This window comes from Penicillium subrubescens (genome assembly GCF_028828155.1).
Source record: "Penicillium subrubescens strain IBT 31985 chromosome Unknown utg000001l_segment0_segment0, whole genome shotgun sequence".
Classification (NCBI taxonomy): domain Eukaryota; kingdom Fungi; phylum Ascomycota; class Eurotiomycetes; order Eurotiales; family Aspergillaceae; genus Penicillium; species Penicillium subrubescens.
The window spans coordinates 4270984-4298329 of NW_026643151.1; the positions used below are offsets into that span (position 1 = coordinate 4270984).

The 27346-nt window shown below is 50.3% G+C and overlaps 9 protein-coding genes across 9 annotated transcripts; 8 read left to right on the forward strand and 1 right to left on the reverse strand.

Moving 5' to 3' along the window:
* Positions 1-3079: 3079 nt before the first annotated feature.
* N7473_001487 (uncharacterized protein) lies at positions 3080-4960 on the forward strand (the record flags this gene model as incomplete). The annotated part of the gene is made up of 3 exons (XM_057147427.1): positions 3080-4502; positions 4564-4608; positions 4668-4960. 3 exons carry the CDS (start codon positions 3080-3082, stop codon positions 4958-4960), a joined length of 1761 nt encoding a protein of 586 aa, XP_057015313.1.
* A 1424-nt stretch (positions 4961-6384) lies between these two features.
* N7473_001488 (4a-hydroxytetrahydrobiopterin dehydratase) lies at positions 6385-7158 on the forward strand. The gene is made up of 3 exons (XM_057147428.1): positions 6385-6686; positions 6799-6861; positions 6940-7158. Exons 1-3 carry the CDS (start codon positions 6408-6410, stop codon positions 7090-7092), a joined length of 495 nt encoding a protein of 164 aa, XP_057015314.1. The 5' UTR covers positions 6385-6407; the 3' UTR covers positions 7093-7158.
* A 1116-nt stretch (positions 7159-8274) lies between these two features.
* On the forward strand, positions 8275-9162 carry N7473_001489 (uncharacterized protein; the record flags this gene model as incomplete). The annotated part of the gene is made up of 2 exons (XM_057147429.1): positions 8275-8404; positions 8468-9162. The coding sequence occupies 2 exons, from the start codon at positions 8275-8277 to the stop codon at positions 9160-9162; spliced, it is 825 nt and encodes a 274-aa protein (XP_057015315.1).
* Positions 9163-10751: 1589 nt separating this feature from the next.
* Positions 10752-13319, forward strand: N7473_001490 (peptidase family M20/M25/M40 protein; the record flags this gene model as incomplete). The annotated part of the gene is made up of 1 exon (XM_057147430.1): positions 10752-13319. One exon carries the CDS (start codon positions 10752-10754, stop codon positions 13317-13319), a length of 2568 nt encoding a protein of 855 aa, XP_057015316.1.
* A 1479-nt stretch (positions 13320-14798) lies between these two features.
* On the forward strand, positions 14799-16595 carry N7473_001491 (dextranase; the record flags this gene model as incomplete). The annotated part of the gene is made up of 1 exon (XM_057147431.1): positions 14799-16595. One exon carries the CDS (start codon positions 14799-14801, stop codon positions 16593-16595), a length of 1797 nt encoding a protein of 598 aa, XP_057015317.1.
* A 1069-nt stretch (positions 16596-17664) lies between these two features.
* On the forward strand, positions 17665-19676 carry N7473_001492 (transcriptional regulator family TF; the record flags this gene model as incomplete). Its single annotated transcript, XM_057147432.1, has 3 exons — positions 17665-18437; positions 18491-18932; positions 18991-19676. 3 exons carry the CDS (start codon positions 17665-17667, stop codon positions 19366-19368), a joined length of 1593 nt encoding a protein of 530 aa, XP_057015318.1. The 3' UTR covers positions 19369-19676.
* An 861-nt stretch (positions 19677-20537) lies between these two features.
* On the forward strand, positions 20538-22139 carry N7473_001493 (MFS maltose permease MalP; the record flags this gene model as incomplete). The annotated part of the gene is made up of 1 exon (XM_057147433.1): positions 20538-22139. One exon carries the CDS (start codon positions 20538-20540, stop codon positions 22137-22139), a length of 1602 nt encoding a protein of 533 aa, XP_057015319.1.
* Positions 22140-23278: 1139 nt separating this feature from the next.
* N7473_001494 (glycoside hydrolase family 13 protein) lies at positions 23279-25433 on the forward strand. The gene is made up of 5 exons (XM_057147434.1): positions 23279-23698; positions 23769-23898; positions 23957-24374; positions 24443-24784; positions 24856-25433. Exons 1-5 carry the CDS (start codon positions 23357-23359, stop codon positions 25391-25393), a joined length of 1770 nt encoding a protein of 589 aa, XP_057015320.1. The 5' UTR covers positions 23279-23356; the 3' UTR covers positions 25394-25433.
* A 380-nt stretch (positions 25434-25813) lies between these two features.
* On the reverse strand, positions 25814-27139 carry N7473_001495 (Sec62 family protein translocation protein; the record flags this gene model as incomplete). The annotated part of the gene is made up of 3 exons (XM_057147435.1): positions 25814-25978; positions 26037-26593; positions 26662-27139. 3 exons carry the CDS (start codon positions 27137-27139, stop codon positions 25814-25816), a joined length of 1200 nt encoding a protein of 399 aa, XP_057015321.1.
* Positions 27140-27346: the final 207 nt, after the last annotated feature.

A 27346-nucleotide genomic window follows, 5' to 3' on the forward strand; every position in this document is an offset into this window, starting at 1 on the left:
CACTCGAGGAACACAGCAGAATACATCGAGCCTCGAGGACAGCCACATCCCCCCTCGCGGCTGGGGATTTGCCTTCCCCCGGCGAATATCTCCCTTTGCCCCCCAAGTTCTTCAGTGCAACCGTTTGTGTCAATTCTTAGTCCTACCTGTTTCCAGACAATATCCAGGGGGGCCCTGGACTTGACCTCGCAGATTTCAGGGGAGGAGGATATCTGCATTTAGCCCTGAATACTAATTGATAGCGAACCAAGGATTGGAAAGTCAGCCACGTCGATCAAACGCGGTTATGCTCCTCTTCCCCCACGTCTGCTGATTTTCAGAGTTTTCTAGTGTGTTGAGCCGGGAAAGGTAAACTCATAACTCAGCAGATAGAAAATAGAGGATAGACGGCGTCGCCGGGTAGCACGGGTGGCGCCAGACTACTCAACTACCGGTCGAAGTAGAAGTTCGAGATGAGACCATAATTTATCGTTCATATTCCATAGTTCGGATGCGGAGTTGATTGTCACACGCTCAACTCTGAACTAGTAACTTTTATCTTGGGTGTATATACTAAAACTTTACTCTGTTTATTTCAAACATGGTACGGATTGGGGTGTTACACGCATACTCAATGCATGTATACACCAGCTGGCTAATTGGCGCGCCCGAGAGCGCACCCCATTTCACCATGTAGAGCACATGTAGAACCGTCAATTGATCTGACCGGAGGTGATAAACTTCTGTTATCAAGTAACATTGTTTGCTCGGTCGACCCCTTGCGAGCGCATGGCGTCTGCGATTCGATCTTGTCGATCACTCGATTTTTTCGGGGATTCGATGCAGTACGATGGCCATGTGCAAGTACGATGCAAGGTCGCATTTGTTCTATCTATCTCGCACTCGAGTACCGATAACACGATAACATATTTCTGATCTTTGGACTCTGTGAGTCTGGAACCTGTTGGCCTTGTGCTGATGGTCGTTTCCGGAAGACAACGCTGGGGTCCACCCCTCGGTGGATCAGCCAAACTTTGTTCTCGGATTGTGCTCCATGGGGTCAAAGGGGAAACTGCTCGGAACTCGAACGATATTGGGGTCCGAACAATAATGTCAGTGTCAGAAATACCGCACACGCCGGAGGAAAGGGAGAGGCCAAAGGCAGCCTGCAAGGGATTGGGATCAGCCCTTGATGCCTCATGTGGTGGATGGACTACATGGAACGCTTTGACATCCTTCGATAATGTCTTCTGGAAAGGCGACCGCAAGGCGACTCTAGGGCAGATCCAGTGTGGTAGATATCAATCCAAATCAGGAAGCGAAATGGCAAATCAGCTTGGGGGCTTGGTGACTGGAAACTAGAATCAGACAATGGACACACGACGCACAGAGTAACCGCATCCCGGGGGGTCGGAACAAGACTTCTGGACCCCTGCACGGATGACGATCGCTGCGACGCCACGCCCGTAAGTGTACCTAAGCAGCAGCATCATCAGACAGCAAAGCAACCGGCGAGTGGTACCTGGTCCTGAATCTCGCCTGCCTGGCCTGGTCTTTGAAAGTCCTTCTGGACGAATCACGGCCGTTGCGCCCGGTGTGATAGGCCGGGACAGCCCTGGATGCCCCTTCGCCCCAAGCGCCTTGACGTCACTTGGCGATCGTATCCTTGGCCCGCGCGGGCGATCACAAATCCTGGCGCAACCGAGCCAAGTCTGTTGTCGTTTACTCTTGTTTGGCAATGTTAATAATCGGCTTGGTCGGCTTGAACAGATTTTGCGCTGGGGTATCTGGCCTGCGTCATTATTTTTGTTGCGTAATTGTTTTCCGGTTGATGCCCCCTCGATCTGCGATGGGGAACCATGCGATCCGGGGACTGGCAAATCTTCCCGACTCCTTGCATCGTGGGGCGCCATATGATTTTTTTTTGATATCCTAATTCATCGAGCCTGGTTTGGTTCTGGTTAGCAACAGTAGATTCAATGTTGCATGCATCCAGGAAATATAACATGGGGTAGAAATCAAACACCGCGCCGCAATCTCTCTTGCATGTCCCAATGCGGACATTCCCACCCTTCATGAGACCCCAAAACGGCGTCCTCGGAGCTCGCCCGAAGACAATAATTCGATTACCGGGAAGCCATAGCATCGGCCCTTTGGTCATGGTGGTCTCACAAGTGGAGCCGAACAACCAATTGCGGTCTGTGCAGGGTCGTGGGGCAGGTCTCTTTCCGGAGGGTTATCTGGTGGCTTTTTAAGACTGCAAGTTGATGCATGAATCAGGACTCTGCGCCACAAGGATTTGGAGGCTTTGCGCACTGTAGATCTTCTGTAAATATGCAGGGAATTATCCTGTGCATCATCTATGAGATCTGAGCAGGAGTATCCTGGAAGATGAAAAAGTTCTTTCTGGGGTTGGGGTTGGAGTTGGAGTAGGCCCGCATGAAAAAGTGGGTATAGTTCTGTAGAAGTGTAGTACAGTATACTGTTGGCCCACGGGGAAACGATCAGTCGGCATCCCGCGTCTCACTCGGTGAACCCAAAGAGAAACTCCACGGCGAGGAGTCTGGAGTAAAGTGTGGTCCATCCTGGAGTACAAAGAATAGTCAAAATCTGGGGCGCATAAGCAGAGTAGAAAGTGGAAGAAAAGTGGATGGCCCAAGGAATGCCCGGCCGCATTTGACGGCGGTTGTTCTGTTGCATCGCACCTTCCCCGTTGTATTTCGTACTTTCCATTTTTTCGAATTATGAAATCTACTTTTCTCTTTTCAGAACTATTAAATCATCTTTCGTACTTATTTGGGCCCGCCTGCCTTTTCTTCCCTCCCCCCTGTCGACTTCCTGCTTGTTGCTTTTGTATTTTGTATCCTCGCACTTCCCCCACTCTACTCAACTTCTTACCATCTTCTCTACTTCCACTACATCTTCTTCTATTGTCCTTTCCCCGGATTTTCCACTCTTCTCACTTTTGTGAACCACTGAATCTTATCACTGTACTCAACGTTGTTCAACCGTAAGTGATCATTGCTACTATATACTATATACAACTCACCCGGGTCAACGAACCAACTAACATTTCCCTGCCCTCCAGAAATTTATCAGCATGGCGAGCACCCCAGAAAAGCTGGGAGATGGCCGCGATGCGGTGACATCCGAGGCCTCGAGTGCTACCAAGCAAGAGATCTTCGACCCCAGTTTGAATGAAAAGCTTGGCCAGAAGGATGCTCAACTCGAAAATACCGACGCTTCGGGTCGAATCGAGCTCACGGAGGATATGTGCTACGACAAGCTCGGATACTCCTTCAGCGAGAAACGCAAGTGGTTGATCATTACTGTCATCTTCTTGGTCCAGACCTCCATGAATTTCAACACCTCTTTGTACTCCAACGGTCTTGGGGGGATTTCCGAGGAGTTTGGTGTTTCCAAGCAAGCCGCTCGCTGCGGTGCAATGATCTTCCTGGTCTTGTACGCTTTCGGTTGTGAGTTGTGGGCACCATGGAGTGAGGAACTCGGACGCAAGCCCATCCTTCAGGCCTCGCTATTCCTCGTCAACATCTTCCAATTGCCAGTGGCTCTCGCACCAAACTTTGCTTCTGTTATGGTCGGCCGTGCTCTGGGTGGTCTCTCCTCTGCGGGAGGTTCAGTCACTTTGGGTATGATTGCTGATCTTTGGGAGGCTGATACACAGCAGTACGCTGTGGCTGCCGTCGTCTTTTCCTCCGTTGGTGGCTCTGTTCTGGGTCCCGTGGTTGGTGGATTTGTGGAGGCTTTCCTCCCCTGGCGCTGGAGCATTTGGATCCAGTTGATCTTTGGTGGCTTCGTCCAGATCATGCACTTCTTGCTTGTTCCCGAGACCCGTACCACCGTGATGATGGACCGGATCGCAAAGGATATGCGCGAGAGCGGCGAGAACCCGAACATCTACGGCCCTACCGAGGGCATGTCCTTCCGCGAGCGCTTCCCGCCCCGTGAGCTCATGGCTACCTGGATCCGCCCCTTCCGCATGTTCCTCACCGAGCCCATTGTATTGACCCTGTCTCTGTTGAGTGGCTTCAGTGATGCTCTGATTTTCATGTTTGTGCAGTCCCTGTCGCTGGTGTATGGCCAGTGGGGATTCAACACTTGGGAGAAGGGTTTGGCCTTTATTCCGATCCTGATCGGCTACTTCATTGCCTGGATTTCGTGGTTCCCCGTCATCAAGCGCAACGTGAAGGAACGCCGGGACCATCCTGACAGTGAGCGCGCTCAATATGAGTCTCGTCTGTGGTGGCTGCTGTACACCGTCCCCTGCTTGCCTATCGGTTTGATTGGCTTTGCCTGGACTAGCCTGCCTCAATGCCACTGGATTGGCTCCATGATCTTTGCTGCCATTATTGGTATCGCCAACTATGCGATCTACATGGCAACAATTGACTATATGATTTGTGCTTACGGACCTTACTCTGCCTCCGCGACTGGTGGTAATGGTTGGTCTCGAGACTTTTTGGCTGGTATCCTCACCATTCCCGCTACTCCGTTCTTCGAGAGTAAGTTGTCTCTTCTCCGGTTTCCTGATTCGCTTTGACTAACATGATCTTTCCCTTGCAGACATCGGTGGCAAGTACCACCTCGAATATGCTTCTACTATTCTTTGTATGTCCACTTCCTATTCCAACTCTCCTTGTGAATCATCAGCTGACCAAAAGCTTTAGTCTGTATCTCGTTGCCACTGGTCATCGCCGTCTACGTGATTTACTGGAAGGGTCCTGTCCTGCGCAAGCGCTCCCCCTTCGCTCAGCAGCTCGAGGAGGCCCGCCACGACATGGCCATCCAGGGCCGTCGCGTTTCCAAGGTTCCGGAAGCTTCGCGTGCCAACTCATATGCCCGGTCTCAGCAGGATCTCCGCATCCGGCAAACCATGGGCAGCCGCCCCGGTTCGCGCGTCACCTCCCGCGCCAACTCTCGTGTCAACTCACGCCGCAACAGCTTGGTTGGAGGAGTTTAAACGCCTTTTTCTCAGTCTCGTACTGAGGCTCATACTGATACCAAGGAATATCAGACAATTTCCTGATTCACGTGCACAAAATGTGCCCTCACAAGAATGACCAATGGCCGACGGCAACAGCCAACATTTGGGACTTTCTGCCCTGTGATTTATGGGCAATATCACATCTTCTATTCTCTGTGCATGTCTTTTCAACCGCATGGATCCTTTGCGCTGGGCGTGGTGGACTCTTAATTAATACTGTTGGTTATGGGAGGGGGGGCAAGACTGGAATTGGATTCGGCTCGCAGGCAAGCATCGTCTACGTATGTGTCTGTGTCGCCATTGCTTGGTACCTGTTCGACTCAGTTATTGGCTTGGCTTTTGATTTGCTTGTGCTATTCGCAAAAGTGCGTGTTTGGAGATATTTGTCTGTTGTCTGTTGGTGATGTTATGTACGCTTACTGGCTTTTGTGGCGAACTCGATCGATGCTTGTTACGAATTCTATGGTTTAGCTGATTACCCCCAATGCAGTTGATTGTCCCCCGTGATATTCAATCCCACCTATTTGCTGTAATCTGTAACAGTAGTGAGCGTCTCATACTCCATGCCGTAGCTTGGGCTTCCTTCATGGATCCTTGCAAGGCAACTGAACTGCATTCCTGTCCGATCGACCTCATCCATATATCTACCCCTCGCTTCATCTTCATTAGATAGTCGATCTGATCGACGATCACTGCGGAGATACTCGCGTGGTTCACGATGAGCAGCGGGGGGTCCGGGGGAGGACCCTGCAGGCCATCCATCTTCCAGACGCCCCTTGCTGCTTTCCCACTTTCCCAAAGCGGTAGATCGACGGATTGAGGGGAGATTTCGCTGGGTAGATGGTTAGGTCGTATTTTCTATGTGTCGCTGGGACTCGGATGTGAAGCCTGGTGTTTTCCGTTTTCGGTGATTGACCCCCGAAAGGGAGCTTGAAGCTTAGGGGCTGTATACCCCGCGATGCCCGGGGATCTCCCCTGGTGTTTCTTGCCCAGGTTACATCCAAGTGTGTGTTCCTGGTAGCATAGGATCTTTTGGGCTTATCATGAACTACTGAATGAAAATGAGCTCTATGTGTACTTTTGGGTAAGTTGCCCTGGTTATCGGTAGAACGCATAGGCCATGAACGGGGAAGCCCAGACAGGATTACTTGATTGCATAATCCCACTACTGATTTACTATTTGGCCTATACGATGTAGGGAATCTAAGATCTGATCTCTGACATGTAATGTTCAATCCCCAATATCCAGATCACTCACTTAGAATAGACCTCCCTTGTCCAGAACCACTGTCTGTAGGATCTTTGATAGCTACAGTATGACTCCGATAAGATAGGCCTGGTCCGTGCACCGAAGAGCTCTCCAAACAATCATCCTTCGAATCAGCGACCGCAGTCGAGACATCCTCGGCTTTAACCCACGACAATGAGCAGCTTCCCCGCTTTTCGTCTCTGTGGGAGACTCCTCCAGCCAGCACCTGTCTTTTCAACATCCAGGATATCTCCATTGACCCTTCGTCCGAGGCCATTGAACCAGGAGCGCATGGCGTCTAACAAGGTCGAGCCGCACTTCGCCAAAGGAGAAGATGCGGCGCAGCTAGGCCCGGACATGCAGACCCTCCTGCAACAACAGGGCTGGGCCCTCGACGCCGATGGAATGGGTGTTACGAAGACGTTTTATTTTAAGAGTTACTTTAAAGCAGTGGTGAGTACAGCCATTTCACGTATACCTGCAATAATATGCGCAGTATACTCCGACAACCCGCAGTGGACAGTTTCGAACATATTACCAAGGCTAACTGAATAATTCTGATCAGTCATTCGTCAATCTCATCGCCTCCGAAAGCTCAGTGAAGAAACACCACGCCACCATGACCGTGGTAAGCTTCGAGAAAAGGAGAAGAAGGCGTTCGAGAGGGAAGAAAAAAAAGTAAAAGCTAATACTAATTGGTTCCTAGCGATTCGGCTCCGTCGATGTCCACTGGACGACACATCACCCACGCGGCCTTACCCAGAAGGATATCACGATGGCTCGGCATTGTGATAATGGCGCCGGTTTGATGGGCGCCGTTGAGGCTGGACAGGGTTTGAAATGCGGGCCGGGGCCTTAGTCGGTTTCAATTAGACTATGTATTATCGAGAATTGAATTCAGTCCCTAACTCCCCGTTGATGTGAGATCTCTGATCATTTTCTGACACCAGGGAAGTAAAAGTGGCATGATGTTTTACCGAGAGTGGGAAGTTTTGATACGTTGGAGGTGGAGCGAAACGGTTGAGCTCCACTTAAGAAAAGGGGGGGAAGTGAGAGGGAAGAACTTAACAGTAGTGCATAACCTTGTCCATAAAGATAGCTTAACTTAGCTGTATTTCTTATATTTTCCATTCCAGGTCACCTTTATACGACAGTCATCAATCAATAGCAGGCATGTACATATGCCAGCCAGGGCACGGGCCAACTTTAATCTATGGAGTCAAGTGATTTCCACCTAACTTACATGCTCCTTCGTCTCCATGTCAGCTTATGTGCCTCGCTCTCTTATACCCTATTAGGGCATTGCTGTGAAGCTACTTGCTCCAAATCCTTTAACTCCATGACACTCGTTCCATTCTTTTGTTTCTGTTAGCTAACTGCCTGATCCATATGTTAATTCCATCTGATCTTTCTTCATCGTGCCACAGTATGACCCCGTGAAAGGCCTAAATAGCAGCATATTTCCACCTTAACTAGAAATCAGACCAAATCCCATCAGATTTACCTTTGTACATTCTATTAGATTTCCTTCTTAACCCTTTCGTGAAAGCTTCCCTACGTTCGTGGTATATTCCACATGCCCCGAAGCGTATTATCACCCTTTTTCGCAAGCGATAGTCTCATGCAATAGGTAAGAGCTGTAGAAGTTGAGCTTAGTCGACTTCAAAACAGCAACCAGGAACTTTCATTGGCAGTCATCGAGGCCCTCATTCTACATAAGCCGTAATGAGTTAGACTGGAATCTACATAGTGTAGAGAGATGCGCCCGGCTGAGATTCAGCTCTGGAGTATAACGTAAGCAAGTCGACTGATGGCGCGAAGAGACAACGCTAAATGGCCAATTTGGATAAGTAGTTGATGAACTTCGAGGCCGTGCGAGCTGTGCTCGTAGAAGCCCCCCGCTAGTGTGCCCGCTAGTGCGAGAGCCTCAGAGCGGGCAACTCGCATTTATAGTCGACGTCGAGGTCGCGGCTGCTCGTCCAAAACTATCAACAAATACATTCGTACATTTCATAGTGAAGAATACTGATTCGATACAATAATGGCACCTCAAGTTCCGTCTAATCCAGATGAGGTAATGGTTATCCGAAATGTCACGCCTGATATTGTGACGTTGAGCCTGCCTTTTTCGCCCTTCGGTGGTGTTAAATTTGGTGGCCGTGGGACTCTGGGTATGTATGCGTTTCAAATTTTCTTTTGCCCTATGCTACCCAAAGATGGATATTGAATTCTAGAGCTAAACATTGCCGGTGCGTTGATAGTTCGCCTAGCTACCGGGTCTATCGCAGTCTTCTCTCCCGTTCCGCTTACAAGTCGAGTACACGAGGCAATTACCAACTTGGGCGGCGGGGAAATCAAGTATATTGCAGCATTAAATATTGAACACCACCTAAACCTCACCCAATGGAAAACCGCATTCCCCAGCGCTGCTATCATCGCTCCTGAAGGCCTCTGGGAGAAACGACAAGCCGTCCCAGAGTTCAAAGATACTCCCTTTGGACATATATTCCGCGCCGATGCACCCCCGAAGATATCAGAGGAGTTCGACGATGAAGTCACAGTGGAATATGTCCACAGCCATCAATCCAAGGAACTAGTCTTCTTACACAAGCCTTCCAAGACGGTTATCGAGGCTGATCTAGTTCTAAACTTGCCAGCCACGGAACAATACTCTCGAACGGGCGAAAGTGCCACATCTGGCCTTCTGAACAAACTACTGAAGCCTCTGGCGTCGACGGAAATGTCGGCATTTTGGCAGAAAAAGTTCGTGTGGCATGTTTCCTCTATGTCAGATCGCAAGGGCTTCGGCGACTCGATGAAGCGCATTAAGGCCTGGGAATTTGATCGCATCATTCCCTGCCATGGGGATGTTATCGAGCATGATGCCCATCAAGTGTTCCTGAGTGTTATGGCTCCGTTTATAAATTGATTGTTTACTTCTTCTATTTGGAGATTTCCTCGATGAAGGTTGTCATGCTAAACCTCATTTCTCTTGCTTGGATTAATCATGTGCTATGGGCTATGTCGTGCCCATTTCTGGAGTTGTTAGGAAGCCAAATGGCAATCTCCAGAACAACCTAGGACACGTCCGATACCAGTTGCCCGTTTTAGATGCCAATATGATGCCTTCACTGTCGGGCCCACTATTTATGCCCCATTCCAATCCAGCGATGGAATATCCCACACGAACGAAATCTGCTGTGGCACCTGTCATAGTTTTATAGGGTGGGCGCTAAAAGTGGCCAGTGGCCGAACAAGGGGGAGAGGTACATATTAAGCCGAAGCTTAACCTAAATAGGCACAAATTTGCCTGAAAGTTCAGGTTTCTGGCGGTCGCTGACCTTATGCTTGACTTTTAGGGCTTTTGAAGAATTGGCGAGCTCGAAACTCTTTCTTGGGGGGAATTTTGAACCGATGCAAGAAAAGTGGAAATCTAGGAAATTGTACCCGGTACTTTGTAGTCTGTACAAGAAATGACCAACTTGATGCATCACACTTCCAAGTCGTTGGATTGAAGATCGTCCCCACTGACTAGCGAAGACAAATGAGGATTACCGATTGTACGGGAATCAGACAAAGAACGATGGGCGGGGAAACTCCGTATAGTTCCGTCGAGCCGTTACTGTTAGCCGGGTCTAGCTTATCCTAGCTTGGTATAGCTCGGCATCTTCGGTTGTGATGTTGGGAAGGATTCTAATCTGTTCTGCCTGGAGGTGGTTAGATATGCGATGCAATATGCATCTATTGTAAGAAAACTATGCAATTATTTCAACTCGACTTACTATTCACTAAACGGAAAATTATCCAGGGATTACTGTGAAGGTATACCTATTAGATACTCATTACTCAAGTATCTCATGAGCATACTGTTGATACTGAAGTAATACAGTAGCTTCCTTCCCGCCTGACAGGAGGATCGACACTTCAAGAATAAGACCGTACAACACTCTAGAAGTAATAATTGCATGTATACCACACTTATAATTCAAGAACTAGCTTTTTCTTCTTTTCTTCTGTACGACTCCAGATGTACCCCATAAAGTCAAATAAAAAGTACCAAAAGAAAAGGAAAAAAATCAGGAAATCGAGGGGAAATTACAAGGTTCTGGGCCACTCAGGGGCACCCAACTTTTCCTTAGCGGCCTCATTTTTATGCACGTCGCATCACCTCAGGACTCGACTTTCTTTTTGGTTTTTGGCCCGCTCGAATCCTTTCTTTCTCACACTCTCTCCCCCACTGCCGACCTTTTCGAGTCCAATTCTTATTTTCCGTCACTCTTTTAACCTTCTTTACCTCGAATTACGCCCTACTCCTGCCATTCCTTCACCATCGTGCCATTCTCAATCGTGCATGACGTTGCGAAACGGCCGTGCAGCCGCGCCCACGTTCTTCGCCGATGATCCTTTCCCTCTAAGAAACTCGACCCCGTTCCCCTTTTCCCTATCAATTGCGACTCTTGACGTCGGCAATGGTTTGGTGAATGCCGTCGCCAGTACAGACCATCGTGAGGGTCAACAATGTCCTCCCCTATAATGAGTGACCCGCCGCGGCCATCCCCGTCCTTTGGCGAGCGCAGAGGTCATCAACTGGCCCCATTGCAAACCAATTTTAGCCGACCCACGGCCAATTCGTCCAAAACAACTTCCACGCGATTGCAGCGCCCTCGGCCGACCGATTACCCCAGTACCAATGGCTCCGAGAACCCCGTGCCGCTCCAAAGTCCCGTCAAGCGACAATCGTCCAAGTCGAGCTTGCGCAGTCTTTTTGCCCGCGATAAATCACAACGTGCGGCAGCAGCCCCCGACGCCAAATTGGCCGAGATTGAGGAAAACCAACCGCCAACAAACCCGGAGCCCACGGAGACGACCCAGACAGTGACGGTGGCAGATGCCCCCTTGTCGCCATCAGTGACCAGTCCCCGAACTGTCGTGTCAACCCCGACATTGACCTCTCCGACCACCCCGCGAGCTCGAACAACGTTGAAAACACCGAGGCCGAGACCAGCAGCAACGGATTCCAAGCCAGTTTCACAGGATCAATATGGATGGAAACCGCCCCCGCTTTTCCAGGCATACCCTCAATCTTATAAACATGAATGCCTATCTGCGCCGGCCATGTCTGCGGACGCAATCCTACGTCTCCATGCTACGACGGGGAAGTCAATTGCTGAAGTAGCGCCAGATGAAACTGCCGATGCAGCCCGGAAGAAGCGAGAGCAGAAAGAGCGCAAGCATCTTCGGACATTGTCAGGCACGATCAACAAGGTTGAGTGGACTACAAAGATCTATGTCCTCGCAACGGCGGGCTTTATCCTCCAGTACGCCGGCGAAGGGAAGAATGACCGCCTTCCCGAGTGTATGCTGCAATTGGGTCCTCAGTCGGTAGCGTTTGCCAGTGATGCTATTCCCGGGAAGCATTGGGTGCTTCAGGTATCGCACAAGGCTGCAGCAGAGAACGGGCCAGGGGCTTCCGAACCCGCGAAATCGGGCCGTTTTTCTCGATTCGGGTTTCATCGATCAAACGCAAAGCGGATGGCGAGTAGCTTCCTGTTGGTCTTTGATAGCCCCGATTCTATGATCTCCTGGCTCACGGCCGTTAGGGCTGAGATTGAAGTCCGTGGGGGTCCCAAGTTCACCGCGGAGAAGCACTCTGATGATGACCAGATGCCTCAGCTTCGGAGCAAGTCCAGTGCCCGCAATATTGTGAAGAAAGACCCCCATCGCATCTCCAGCCTGTTCTTGCAGCCGCAGGGTATTCGCTCGCCCGATGAAGAAGACGGTTCATCAGTCGGCGGAATGACCTGGCAGTCTCGACGAAGCTCGTACGTCTCGATGAACCGCCAATCCATAATCGACTCGCGCTCTGGCTCGGTATCCACAGGCTGGACAGAGGCCACAGGACCCAGCAATGGCTCCGACATTCAATCTTCATCATTCACTTCAGTCAATCCTCCCAACTCACCGCCTCAAGATAGCAGCCGTCCCTCTGATGAGGCTCGGTCGAGGGACGTTGATTCAACCAACACCCGTAGCCCGCCCACATCCAGTCACGGAAATGCCAAACGCCAATCTCTTTATATGTCTGCCAAACTGCAAGATTTCCCTGCCGTTCCTCGCTCCGAAGCGATTCCATACAGCCAATCTCCACCACCCAATATACCCGACTCATTAGTACGCAGTGCTTCCCCACCAGCACCAAACTTTAGCGTTCCTTCATTCAGCAAAAAGTTTGTAGCAAGGCCCGGGCCGCCTCCTTTGGCCTCTCCACCTGCGCCTCTAGCTGGTGTTCTCCGACGGGGTGAGAGTATTGGAGACTTTAGCATCTCCAGTATCTCCTCCCCTCCGCAGTCCCCCACATACAGCGTTGCAAGCTCGAAGCAGACCGACTCTCCAGAACCAATACTTATTACACGGGAACCCAACGGCCGACGCATCCTCCGGCCTTCCAACTCCGAGGACGCCTTGTCCAGAACCGTGCGCTCATCACAAAACATGGTCAATCTCTCACGTTTACCGCGTTCTACGCCTTCCGAAACCAGTCCTCCGCCATCTCGCCCACTAAGCATGGTTGGTCGCTCTGGATTAGGAATTCAGATGAACGGCGAGCCACCCGCCCAGAGCTTGCCTCCAGGGGAACCTCTCCCAGTTCTGCGCCCCCGAATGTCCAACATGAACATGGATCAAAACCCGCAGAATATATCCCGCCGCAAGAGCATGCCAGGATTGACCATTGGGCCTCCAGCGGCACCCCCACCAAACTGTCCACTCCCTAAAATACCCTCGCCTATTGCTGCTCAAGCGGCGCCGGTCTGGTCCACGAGCCCTCCTCCCGCTCAACCTCCGATTTGGTCGACAAGCCCTCCTCCCGCTCAACCAGCACCATCCTGGTCGGCGAGTCCTCCTCCTGGCCAACCCTCGCCGGTTTGGTCGACTAGTCCTCCTGCCGATCGGTTCTACCAATCTCAACAAATCCGTGACCATATCCAACAAGACAGACGAAAGAGCGGTCTCCCACCTATCAATCCTGCACCTGCTAATGGCAAGCTATCAAAACAAGCTGCACGACAGTCCAGGATGATCCAATGAAACCCATCATGCACACAAGACAGATACGATACCAAAAATCCCTTTTGACGCCAAAAATTCTCCCGCCATGTCCAGCCGTCTTTCTCATATATTCCGACCACCTACTTACTACTCGACTTCTCATTCGATCTTGTCTTCTTTCTACCAATTATATCCTATAGTCCTCCATCTCCCCCGCTGAGGATCTCTCACTCCTTGATCCTTGATCTCTCTACCTTATCTCGTGACCTGTCTTTTTACCCATATGCATACATCATCTGCATCCAATACCCTGAGCGTCTTTCGCAAGCATATACATACAATCCTGGATCATCTCCCGCCTAAAAGGGCCTTTTCTTTTTCGTTTCTTGTTATTTTATTGTTCTAAAATGACAATACCCGTCTGTTCCATGTATACTGACTGTCAATCTTATTTCTCTTCGCATGATTTGATCAATTTGTCCTCGATTACGGCCCGGAGCCATAAACGACGCTTATGCACTACTACATATAAGCTTCTCCGGATTCATAGATATGCATTTCTATAGCCAATGACAGATATGACCAGCAGAAATCTGATAAGACCCGTGGGGGTGTACCCTGGTCTACCTTTTACTCTAATAGGCCAAGCGCATATTTTACATATCCCGTTCGATCGCACCGCGATCTCATAATAGAGGGATGAAGAATAGACCATATGAGTCCGGGTTTAGTGGACTCTGAAATCCCATGTTTAAGTTTATCCTAGGCCCGTATCACATACCGGCCAACCGAGGCCCCGAAGGAACTCCGGACATGGTTAGCGTTGTAGGTTGTACCAAATTGGAATACGCCCGAAGAAGACCCGTCGGAGCTGGGGCACGCACCGGATCTTCCCGCAAATAGCTTGCAGCTCACTTTCTGGGAGTGAGATCCTGTACTTGCCATTCCAAGTTATTGTCGGCGCATCGAAGAGTTGGATTCAGGCTAGTGCAGTCGGAACTGCCGCTGCCTGACATTTGCAAGTCTCCTACAATATCCCATCGCTAGACTCATAATCTCCGATGTAGGTCCCCGGGCCTCTGGTGTAATTCCCAGCGAATCGATGGCCACGGTAGCTAGGCTGAGGTACACTTGCGTATGGAATTCACGGGAGCATTTCGGGCGATGGAGTTGATTCCCCATGCCCATGGTCTAGGTCCCCGCACTCCGCGTTTTGCAGACCCAGGGGAATGGATGGACAACTGGGGTTAACGGAGTCGCTGCAGGTTCATTCGGTACCTACTTGCAAGGTTGGCGCTATTGAGCTTATTTCCCCGCTGCAATGGTCTTTTCATCTATCGGATTCGGCAGAGGGGAAATGAATTTGGCTTCATCTCGTAGCACATGACTAATCGTCGAGTATTCCCGGTCATCAAAAGATGTATAAATTACTCTTTACTCGCTGCAGGCCCAGCTATCTCGAATCGTGGTTCCATCCCCAGACTCCAAACCCCACGTCCGCCGTTTCAGGCCTTCAAAATGCCTCGTCTAAACCCCATGTTACTTTTCTTTTCTGCCGCCATTATAGGCACAGCCTGGAGTGCTCCCACAAACAAGACTCACTGTGGCAACGATTTGTGCACCTGGTGGCATGACACAGGTGAAATCAACCAAAACACCCCTGTTCAACCTGGAAATGTTCGCCAATCTCATCGATATTCCGTGCATGTTAGCGTTGCTGGCCGTCATGATTTCCTTGATTCCTTCGTCTATGAGTCAATTCCTCGCAATGGCAACGGTAGGATCTTTGCTCCCTCTGATGCACCCAACAGCAACACGCTTGATAGTTCGGTTGATGATGGGATCTCCATTGAGCCTAGTATCGGGCTTAATATGGCATGGACTCAATTTGAGTATGGTCGAGATGTTGATCTCAAGATCACCACGATTGATGGTTCTTCCCTGGGGGCTCCAGAGGATGTTATCATCCGACCTACTTCTATCAAATACTCCATCTCTTCGTCAAAGGACAAAAACGGGGGTATTCTCGTTCGGATTCCCTACGATAAGAACGGACGCAAGTTTTCCATCGAGTTCAAAAATGATCTATACACTTTCCGTTCTGATGGAAATCAATACGTTTCTTCTGGAGGCGACGTTGTGGGCATTGAACCTACCAATGCGCTTGTCATCTTTGCGAGTCCTTTCCTCCCCTCGGACACGATTCCTGCAATGAACTCCGGCAATACTCAGACCATGAAACCTGGCCCGATTAATAATGGAGACTGGGGCTCCAAGCCCATTCTTTATTTTCCTCCTGGCGTCTACTACATGAACGAGAATACGAACGGCGCCTCTAGAAAATTGGGCTCAAATCATATGATCCTCGATCCAACGACCTACTGGGTATACCTCGCTCCTGGCGCGTATGTCAAAGGCGCTATTGAGTACACCACGCATGCATCAAAGTTCTATGCTACAGGACACGGTATTCTTTCGGGGGAGCAGTATGTCTACCAGGCGAATGTAGACAAGGGCTATACCAGCGTGAAGAGCGACCAAACCAGCCTGCGAATGTGGGGGCATAACAGTATCCAGGGCGGCCAGACCTGGTTCTGTCATGGTCCAACTCTCCATGCGCCCCCCTTCAACACCATGGATTTCAATGGTGATGTGAACAGCATCAGCAGCCGGATCACTGATTACAAACAAGTCGGCGCATATTTCTACCAAACTGACGGCCCGGAAATCTATCCTAATAGCGTCGTCAAGGATGTTTTCTGGCATGTCAATGATGACGCTTTGAAGATCTACTATAGCGGGGCTTCAGTTTCCCGTGCAACCATCTGGAAGTGTTTAAATGATCCCATCATCCAGATGGGTTGGACTACTCGGAACATCCATGGTATCACCATCGACACACTGAACGTTATTCACACTCGTTACAGAGATTCCAACACCGTTGTTCCAACAGCTATCATTGGCGCATCTCCTTTCTATATGGGCGGAATGACCCCGGATCCAAATCAGTCGATCGGTCTCACAGTCTCAAACCTGATCTGTGAAGGACTGTGTCCATCGCTAGTCCGAATTACCCCTCTCCAAAGTTATAAGAATCTTGTCGTAGAGAATGCTGCGTTCCCGGATGGCCTGTTGAAGAATTCCATTGGAACCGGCCAGAGTATCATCCCGGCAGTTTCTAGGATGGAGATGGACATGAAGATAACGAATTGGACTGTGGGAGGGGAGAAGGTCACTATGGAGAATTTCCAATCTGACAGTCTTGGCCAACTGAATATTGATGTCAGTTATTGGGGGCAGTGGAGTATTTCTTGATTGTTTGAAGGCTTCTTGCTAAAGATGAATGGAATACACTATTGTCATGTGGATGGATCTTGTATGCTTCCTTTCGTCGACCTACAGCCTCTTCTCCGGTTCTATCAGATCTAGCTGTCGTTCTTTTCTTCTCCCTGCCTTTTACTTCTTCCGCAAATAGAAGCAACTTTTTCTCTTGCTCCTTTGTTTCCCTGCTTCTCCAAGGCATTGAAAATTATCTGTCGTTGGGATGTCGTGGCATTCGTATATACTAATCTCACCACGAAGTATACCCAAAGGATATTTCCAGACTGCCACAGCCCAGTATGACCTACCCCAAACACACTACCGAGCCCGAAATCTACACCTCATGTCTGTGCGACCACCAAAAGGCATGATATAATTTATTCATTCCATAGTATCTCGCTGGAATACATCAATTAGCTCATTTATGGTAAAACTTTTGACGAAAAGAATACTGATACCTGAGATATCTAGTAAGCCCCAAACTATTGTATGATTATTTGATGCCGTCCACACTTGCGACAGATAGCCAGACACACCACTCCCAGCAAGGCGTATTCCACCCGTATCTCGCCTAATGTTCCATTGATGGATAGTCGGTGGTGTGAGGGAAGCCAACGCGCAAATATCGTCAGCAGAAAACCTCGGCTAAGTATAGTCCCGAACTCGAGGGGAAAATGCATTTCTTGGATCCTGGACCCCTCGTCCCATGATGCTCCACTAGTTGCCGGTTTAGGGCATCGCTCATGTCCCGTGATAGTCAGCCACCCCGAAGAAGGTCCGAACCAATAACAACGCAGCACACGGCGAATCCAATCTTGGGAGGTTCTTAGAATCCAGAGTTCCAAAGGGCCTAGAAGTGAAAGGAGGATGGAAAATGGAGACCTCTTGCGGGGAAATATCATCCACAAAGTACTTTCCCCAGATTTCTTCCTCCTTACATCCGCCTTTCTCTGGCAGCCCCGTCCATCCCACCAGGTAGATAAATCGACTAGAGATGCCAGCCTCGACGTCTATCCACCCTAATGCAAATGACTTCCTGCCATTTGTCAGCAATAATCGTCCAATGGCGTGCGATAATTGCCGTCGTCGCAAGGTCAAATGCAATCGCACCGAACCCTGCGAGAAATGCCTCGAGGCCAGCTTGCAATGCAGTTATCACACCGTTCCTCGACGCAAAGGTCCCAAAGGCCGGACGGCTCGAGTTTTGAGTGCGTTGCCGTCTCTTCAAAGCTATGATGAACGCCCCACTTCGTCATCGTCGTCGTCGTCGCCATCAACCACCTCTGTCACCCCTCCGATGGCCTGCGATGTGCCTTCCTTGATGGCTTGCCGGCCGCAGAGGATATCCTCTACAGTTCTTCTCGCCCACGTCAATGTCTTTTTAAAGCACTTGTACCCGATCATGCCAGTCTTCGATTCTAATCAGGTTGTCGAGGACTGTGGCCGCGTGGAGACTCTATCGCCACCGCGATACGCCTTCTTGCTAGCTCTCTGTGCTGCGACACATCTGCAGCTGAATCTAGATGCCAGGCAAGACGATAGCGGGCTCGCACATGCCATTGACCATGGCGAAGTCCTTGTCGCGGAAGCCTTGCGCACACTTCGGGAATTCGATCCCATCGAACATCTCCACGTAGACACTGTCCTCTCATCATTCTTCCTATTTGCCGCATATGGGAACATGGACCAACAGAATCATGCTTGGCACTATCTGAGTCAAAGCATCTCTTATGCGTATGCACTCAATCTCCATCGGGAGCAGACCTATACTTCACTACCCCACGCGGAGGCCGAACTGAGGCGGCGGGTCTTCTGGTTGCTTTTCATTACAGAACGGTAAGCCTAGTCACTATTCCTTTTTCAATATGATCATGTCATGATGGATTCAGAGCATACGCCTTGCAGCGCAAAAAACCTGTCATGCTGCGCGGGAACATCCGTAAACCATCCATCTTCACATCAGCGGCGCCCGCACTGCTCTACGGATTTGTGAATCTCATATCCGTATTCGAAAAGGTGACACCAGAATTCTATTCTTGGAATGCTTGCGACAGTGACGACTCCCCCATTGACACTTTTGCCCTTTCCGAAATCTATCAATCCATCGCTAGTCCCTTGCCACCTTTGACGGAGATCCCTGAAATCCAGCAGGTCGACCTCGTCGTCACTCAACAGTGGCTCCAGATTCGCTTGTGGCAGACTGCCCTTGACCGCGCCTCTAAATCCGGTGAGGTCCTACCTTTACAGGCTCCTGCGGCTGCAGGAAGAGCCGTGATGGGCTTCTTGGCATCAGTATCTCACGAATCAACGGATGCACATGGCATTGGCATCGTAAGAACATTAGCTTCACCCGCATAGAACTATACAGCGAACTAAGAAACTGACATAGGAACAAAAACTGTACGATCTCGGGACCTCTCTGGTGCGTCTTTCTGAACGTTCAGTACAGCACGCTGCTACCGCACAGGTAAGCTACTTGGCGGCCGATTTGCTGTCTGCTATCCTCACTTCTCTGGTGAGGATACGCGGTGCCCAATCATATTTGTTCTCTTCGCTCCTGCAAACGTCCGAGAGTATCTTGGGGTTAGATGCCGTTCCGCCTGTGATGAACCTCGATTTGCCTTTGAATCTGGATTGCAACAGCAGACTTGAGGAATGGGCAACCGCTCTGGTCAACCCTTCTACAGCGGATAAGCGAGAGGAGGCCGCGGACTATATCGATCATCAGGCCTCTGATAGATCCTGTGGTATTTCGCAAGGTGTTTGAGCTGACAACTGGGTGGTATTTTCTTTTGTCTGTTTTCTGGGTTGGTTAGGCGCTTCGCATTCAAATGGGTCAGTCGGTATTGGAGTATGGCAAATATTTTGGCCTATGTTTGGTTTTTTACCGAGAAAAGAATACGAACTCGCGAGTCTCTCTGTTCGATCTATCTATGAGAGGACGTGAGTAAGATTATGGGAATAGCGGCCTTCTACTTAATATTCCTCAAACTGCTAGATACAGAAGTCACAAGGCCATGATAGAAGCAAAAAAAATGAATTGAAATTACTACAATTTACCGGGCGGGCCAAAACTTGTCGCTCGGGGCCGTTGTTAGCGGAAATCTTGGGGCCCTATGGATCAAAGACATTGTAGACTTGCGTTTAAACAGTTTAAGACCATTATCTGGGACTAATAAGGATTTTGTTTGACATGTACTCGTAGAGTCGGAGCTTAAATAACCCAATATTCGTTGCGCCAGCAGCCGTCCTATCAAATGCGACATGCGTAATAGTCGGGTTTAGGACCAACCCGTCTGATACTTCCGAATTTCAAAATCCGAAGCGAATCCGTAGCTCAACGGATCTTATCCTGGCCCGTCAGGAAGCATTTGAATCCCGAATCCTCCGTAGGCGGCCGTCCGGGTGAATAGCCAGCGCCTCGAAAAAGGGTCCGGTGTTGGGAAGCAATGAATATGGCAGCCCATCAGGCAATTGCTCCATCGTAAGAATCACAATCTCAACCTCTACCTGCAATAATTTCCGGGGAAGAAAGCATAATCTTGCAGGAAAGCTTCATCCGAAAGGTTCATGGGGTCTAGGAAGCTTCCCGGGGTTGCCACTCCGAAGAAGGTCCGTTCAGCCACATTCCGGACACTGACCTTGAACCATCCCCGGCTCCTCGCGAATGAATTTGTTCTCCTTTCAGCACCCCGCAAGAAGACCCCGGATTTCCAGCTGTAAACGAGTGCCTTGGCGTCATGATACGACAAAGAGTCAACTTACGCGAAATCGTTCGGCTTGCAAGCTCATGACGGACAGAGCTATAAGTATCGCGCCACGGCTCCCAGAATACGAATAGAGAGCTGGAGATAAAGCGACACACTCGACTATTTACGAAACATCTTCTTCTTTCTTGTCCACTTGCGACCTTCATAGCTATCCTCGCTGGACACAATGGAGTCCAAGTCCGCGACTGATCATGTCGAAGAAATGGACCTGGATCAAATGATCCGCGATGCTCGGCTGGCCACCGAGAAGGAGCATGGCATGTCCCTGTGGCAGGGCCTGAAGCTCTATCCCAAAGCCGTCGGTTGGTCGCTGCTCATATCCACTGCGATCATCATGGAGGGTTACGACGTTGTGCTCATGGGTTCTTTCTATGGCTTTCCTGCGTTCAACCAGAAGTATGGCAAGCTCATGAAGGATGGCTCGTATGGTCTGTCGGCATCCTGGCAGGCCGGCTTAGCCAACGCCATGAACTGCGGACAGATTCTGGGTCTTTTTGCCAATGGTATCGTTTCTGAGCGGTTCGGCTACCGGAAGACGATGATGGTGTCTCTGGTGGCCACTGTCGCTTTCATCTTTGTTCTCTTCTTCGCACATAACGTCCAGACCTTGCTTGTCGGCGAGATCCTCATGGGTATCCCACTCGGTGTTTATCAGACGCTTACCGTTACCTATGCATCTGAGGTGTGTCCCGTCGCACTACGCGCCTATCTCACCACATACGTCAACCTGTGCTGGGTCATTGGCCAATTGATCGCATCAGGTGTGCTAAAAGGCCTCTCCGATCGGACAGACCAGTGGGCCTACCGCATTCCCTTCGCCGTGCAGTGGGTATGGCCCATTCCTATTTTCATCGGCGTCTACCTGGCGCCGGAAAGCCCGTGGTGGCTCGTTCGCAAGGGAAAACTTGCGGAAGCAAAGGAGTCTCTTCGACGATTGACTTCCCGAGGAGATTCTAGCTTTGATGCAGATGAAACTGTTGCCATGATGGTCCACACGAATGAAATTGAGAAGGAGAACTCCTCTGGCACTACCTATTGGGACTGTTTCCGTGGTACCGATCTACGGAGAACTGAGGTTGCCTGTCTCATCTGGGCGGCGCAGAACTTCTGTGGTGCCGGTCTGATGGGCTACTCGACCGTCTTCTATCAACGTGCCGGTCTCGCCGTCTCCCAGTCCTTCAACATGTCTTTGGGTCAGTACGCTATTGGCATCTGTGGCACCGTCTTCTCCTGGGTGCTGATGAGCTACGTCGGCCGTCGTGCCCTCTACGTCAACGGACTGGCCATTCTTTGCGTTCTGCTTTTCGTCATCGGCTTCATTTCAATTCCAAAGGCGTCAACAGCGACTTCTTGGGCCACTGGCTCTATGCTTCTTGTGTATACATTCTTCTACGATTCTTCCGTCGGCCCTGTGTGCTACTCCCTGGTATCGGAGATTCCTAATACGCGACTCCGCATCAAAACCGTCGTGCTGGCCCGGAACTTGTACAACTGCCTGAGCATTCTCAACGGTGTCATCATTCCCTACATGTTAAATGTCGATGCGTGGAATTGGAAGGGCAAAGCGGGCTTTTTCTGGGGTGGATTCTGTCTCTTGTGCGTCGTCTGGGCCTTTTTCCGCCTGCCAGAACCTCGAGGACGGACCTTTGCCGAGTTGGATATCCTCTTCGAAAAGAAGGTGCCGGCTCGGAAGTTCAAATCGACAGAGCTGAACCTGTTCGCTGAAGAGCCTGCGATTGTGAACCAGGAGGTGACAAAGGCAAACTAGATAGTGGTGTAGAGGAGTTTCCTCTCCTCTGCTATATACGAGGTCGCAGGCTCTGTCTGTCTCTCTATATTGGCTGATATTCTCTTCCATCTACTTTCATTATGATGGATATGATTGAGTTGCTTTGTTTTGGTGTACTTGGATAGTTCGGTTGAGCAGATGCCAGGCCATGCGGTCTGGATTGTGGATATGATATGCTGTACTTAGGTATATACATGTAATAGAGAATCTTTCAGAGCAACTCAGTACACTATACAGCTCCAATAGTCTTCTCAGAAATACCCGTTTCACTTTAGAATATGTTACTTTAGAGGCCTGTATGTAAGAAGAGTAAGTGGCCAGTAGCCCTGAGAATTCCCAACTCGATACTACACCCCCTTACTCAGTTTAAGCGTAGTAATGGTGGTACTATCCCCCTATCGTGATTCCATGTATTTAAAACACTCACAAATTTCAGAACTTAACAGCGCACGACAGGAGTGGAACGATAGACCGCAGAAACAATATCTCTGCCATCAAGAATGAAGATTCGAAAGTAATTTAGAAAGATCTTTCAAATGAGAGTGATCAAAGTATGTCTAGTTCCAAGTCTGTTTCTCTGGCTTCTAGATTCTGACTTTTGAACTACCACAATGATATCCCAAGTAGAAGGTAATAGGTACCACTACTATGCTAAACCCGAATAGGGTGTATCGTCGCTTTAGCAATTCCCAGTAGCACTGCGTTCCCACCTGGTCTCGTGCGTTCGGCTAAATTCAATTCAACGGCCTAAAAAAAGTAGTCAAAATGCTACTACCTACCAACAAATAGATCGATGGGGACACGGTCCTGCCTCCGTCTAGCTTCCAAAGAGTACCTAGCGTCACCGGAGGAGTACAGTTGAGGTACGTGCGCCACATCCCACATCACCCCCACTCGACATGAGTGACTCCGAAGTAGCTCCGATGGGATACCACGCATCCGTGGAGATGGAAACGAGACCCCTCCTGTAATCCATAGACACGTCTTGAAATTCTCCGAAGTATGACAGAGCAATGGTCAGTCCAGGAACAAATACTTCCGTCCTTTTCTCCGCCATGCACAACATATTTATAGATATGGAAGCTACCTTGTCGTCTCTGGACTAAAACATTCCTCATCTGTTACCTCCCAGAGTCCGGTAACTTTTCGCATTCAATTCTTACATCTACCTAAGCATCCTATCTCCCGCATTCATTATGGGTTCGATCAGCACTGAAACGCCTCGTGCGTGGTGGAAAGAGTCCTCGGTATACCAGATTTACACCCCCTCCTTCAAGGACTCGAATGGCGACGGCATTGGTGATCTCCGCGGGGTAATCGACAAATTAGACTACATTCAAAACCTTGGAGTGGATATAGTCTGGCTGAACCCGGTCTTCAAGTCACCACAGGTGGATATGGGATACGATATCTCGGACTACGTGGACATTCATCCTCCGTACGGGACCGCTGCGGATGTGGACGAATTGACCGAGGCTCTCCACCAGCGGGGAATGAGGCTGGTTATGGACTTGGTCGTCAATCATACTTCGGACCAGGTGCGTGTTTCCTCCAATCTGAAACACATTGCATTTTAGGTAGCTCATGCCTGCGTCCTGCAACTTACAGCACCCCTGGTTCCAAGAATCACGGTCATCCCCAACAAACGAATATCGAGACTGGTATATCTGGAAAAAGCCCAAGTTCGGCAAAGATGGCCAACGGCAGCCACCAAACAATTGGGTATCTTATTTTGGAGGTGTGCCAGAGTTCCTATTAAATTACAGAGGTGTAACCCGACTGACACATAATAACAGGGAGCGCGTGGGAATACGATGCAGCATCGGGGGAGTATTACCTCCATCTATTCGCCAAGGAGCAACCAGATCTCAACTGGGAAACTCCTGCGGTGCGGGCAGCTGTCGAGAAGATCATGCGATATTGGCTCGACAAAGGGATTGACGGCTTCCGCATGGACGTGATCAATTTCATCAGCAAGGACTTGGACTTCCCCGATGCCGCAATCACCAATCCAGACTCGGTATGGCAGAACGGTGCTCAATATTACGCCTGTGGTCCGCGTCTGCATGAATATCTTCAGGACATTGGCAAGATTCTGAAGGAGTACGATGCCTTTTCAGTTGGGGAGATGCCCGAAGTCAACGATAGTGACGAGATTCTCAAGGCCGTCGGCTTTGACCGAGGGGAGTTGAGTATGATCTTCCACTTTGAACTGTACGTATTGCTATCCCTTCACTCCAAATTTTCTGTCGATCTGTCGAAAGCTAACCAGAGATGTCCAGCATGGGCCTCGACCACGGCGCTGGAGGGAAATTCACGCCCCGAGAATGGAAAGTGTCTGAACTGAAATCAATTGTCTCCAAATGGCAGACGGTCATGCATGAGAATAACGGTTGGAATGCCCTCTACCTCGAGAATCATGACCAGCCGCGAACGGTATCTCGATTTGCGGTTGATCACCCCCAGTATCGGGCCTTGTCGGCCAAGTTGCTGGCAACATTTTTGGGCTTCCAGAGCGGCACGGTTTTCATCTATCAGGGCCAAGAACTCGGCATGGCCAATGTTCCCCATGATTGGACTATCGATCGATACCGAGATATTGAAACGCTGAATCATTGGGAAGAGTAAGCAAGCCAGGCCACTCTCATCTCTCTCGATTTGGTACCATTGAGATCTAACATCATCACCTTGACAGGCTCCAACTGACCAAGCAAGACCAAAGCGCTTTGCATGCGGCCACACTGGCAGAATACCGGAGTAAATCCAGAGACAACGCTCGCACACCCATCCAGTGGGATGACTCCACGAATGCCGGCTTCTCCACGGGTGTACCCTGGATCCCAGTCCATGAAGACTATCCAGCATGGAATGCCGCTGCCCAGCTGGCCGAGCAAGGGAGTGTATACCACTATTGGGCACGCGTACTGCAACTGCGCAAGCAGTACCCGGATATTTTTGTGTACGGGTCGTTTGAGCTCGTCTCTTCTGACGATTCAGAAATCTTTGCATATGCCCGGCATTCGTCGGCCGGCACGGCGCTGGTTGTCTTGAACTTTGAGCCTAAAGAGGTCTCCTGGACTATGCCGCAGAACCTATTCGCTGGACGGGGCGCTGAGGTCGTGTTGTCTAATTATTCTCGCGGGAAGATCTCCACTGTTGCAGGGGAGAGAATCACGCTGGCGCCGTTGGAAGCCTTTGTCTTGCTGAGTGCAACTCCGTTCGTGAGACTGTAGCGCTGAGTCCAGATCGTATACGATAGGCATATGAGTGAGCATTTTCGCGCGTTGTCTTTGGATTGTTGTGCGAATAGCCCTAGGTTATCTAGAGTGGCAATATGAAGTTTCTAGATCCGAATGTCTTTTCTGCTATTTGTATTGACAAACCTGAAACTCCTGGCCCAAAATCAGGACTTGTTTCGTAAGATTGATACTAGAATGGAATGGCGCTTTTGATATTTCAAATGATTCCCATTTTGGCGGCCCCCGATAAAAATAAGCATCAAACGCCGGAATAGGCATCTCATGATTGGAATAACAAAGGTCATGTAAGATGGTCCCCAAAGCCCCCGCTTCTCAGATATGAATGCCGGATGACCTTGATGGCCCTCCTGGCTACATGGAAAAAATGGACCCAAAAGAAAACGAAAAAAACTATCACTCTTCCACTTCTTCCACTCGAGCGGTCAGGTCCCGCTTCACAGGGGTCGAGCTGGGTGCGGATGCGGGCTCCGCAGAGGTTGTGGTTGCAGATGGGGTGGCGTCTTGGATTGTGTTGGCGGGGGCAGCAGTCTTGGACTTCTTGCCCTTCTTCTTCTTGCTCTAAAAGTTGAATGTCAGTATGAATAAACACGTTAGAGGGAGGTCTGCGGATGCTTACCTCCTGCCAACCCCACAAAGGCTTGAAACTGTCAAAGAACCCGACATCCTCGAACAAGTTGGGGAACAACCACAGACCAGGAGGAACAGTGAAAACGGTGATGCAGAACAGGATCAGACGGAAGATGGACATGGCAAAGAAGAGACCGAGCAGTCCCATCATGCCAACACTGAGATACCACACACCCTGGCGCAACATGACGGGCCACAGAGGGAACAGGACAACGGCGAAAATACCAGCCACGACTGCAGCAGCCATGGCCTTCTGCTTCCACTGAGGACCCTCGTACAGCCAGACGTAGTGCATCATGGGATCAGTCTCTTGGTGCTGTTCAATCTTGACGGTCCACAGTCCCTTTGTTCGGTTCTTTGGCTTGGCGTGGTTGTGTCCTTCGTGCGGGTCGACCTTGCTCACGCGCAGAGCCAACAAAGAGAGGGGCAGGAGCTTGAAGATATTCTCGGCGGAAGCGCGGTCGGTCACAGGTGGGAGGAGGGAGTTCTTCTTCGCGGCGGCTTTGGCGTAGGCGGGGGACTCGATAGCGCGTATAGCTCGCTTAACTGTAGACATCATCGTGTTAGAAGGGCGATCTTCTTTGAAAGTGGGCTGTGTCATGTTTGTCACTCACCCTTGAACATATCCTTGCGCTGACCATCCAGAATGCAAGTCCGTGGCTTCAGGTTCTGTGATCGCAGGAAGTTGGCTACAGCCAGTGCCTTAGGATCAGCTGGCTGTCCCGGCTGGACAGGAACTTGATGCGTCTGCTGTTGTGGTTGAGGCTGCTGCTGAGCTTGTGGCTGGCCTGGCTGGCCTGGTTGTTGCTGCTGTTGCGGTTGCTGTGCCTGTCCGGGCTGTGGTGAGCCCTGAGCCTGGCGCTGGGCCTCCATTTGCTGTTGGTGCGCCTGCATTGCCCGCATCCGCAACTGCGCAACATATTGCTCAGGGGTCAATCCAAGCTTGGCAGCATCAGCCGTCAGCTGCTCACGCTGCTTCTGTGCGAACTGCTCCGGAGTCAAGCCGCGCTTTGCGGCCTCGGCTGCGAACTGTTGTTGCATGGCAGCCATCTGCGCCATCTGCTGGGGACTGGGTTGACCAGGTTGCGCCATAGTGAAGGCGGGGATGGCGGTGAGGGGAAAATGACGATCTTCAATGAGAAGTGAGAGAAATGGAAGAAAAGAAGGAAAGGAGGGCGAGTTGGGCGGTTGCTGTTTCTGGGGGGAGAAATTCAGCAAGTCCAGGGTCTGAACGAGCGAAGTGGCCAGATCGACTCAGGTGATCTGCACCGTGCAGCTTATCCGCTCCGCCCGCAGAAC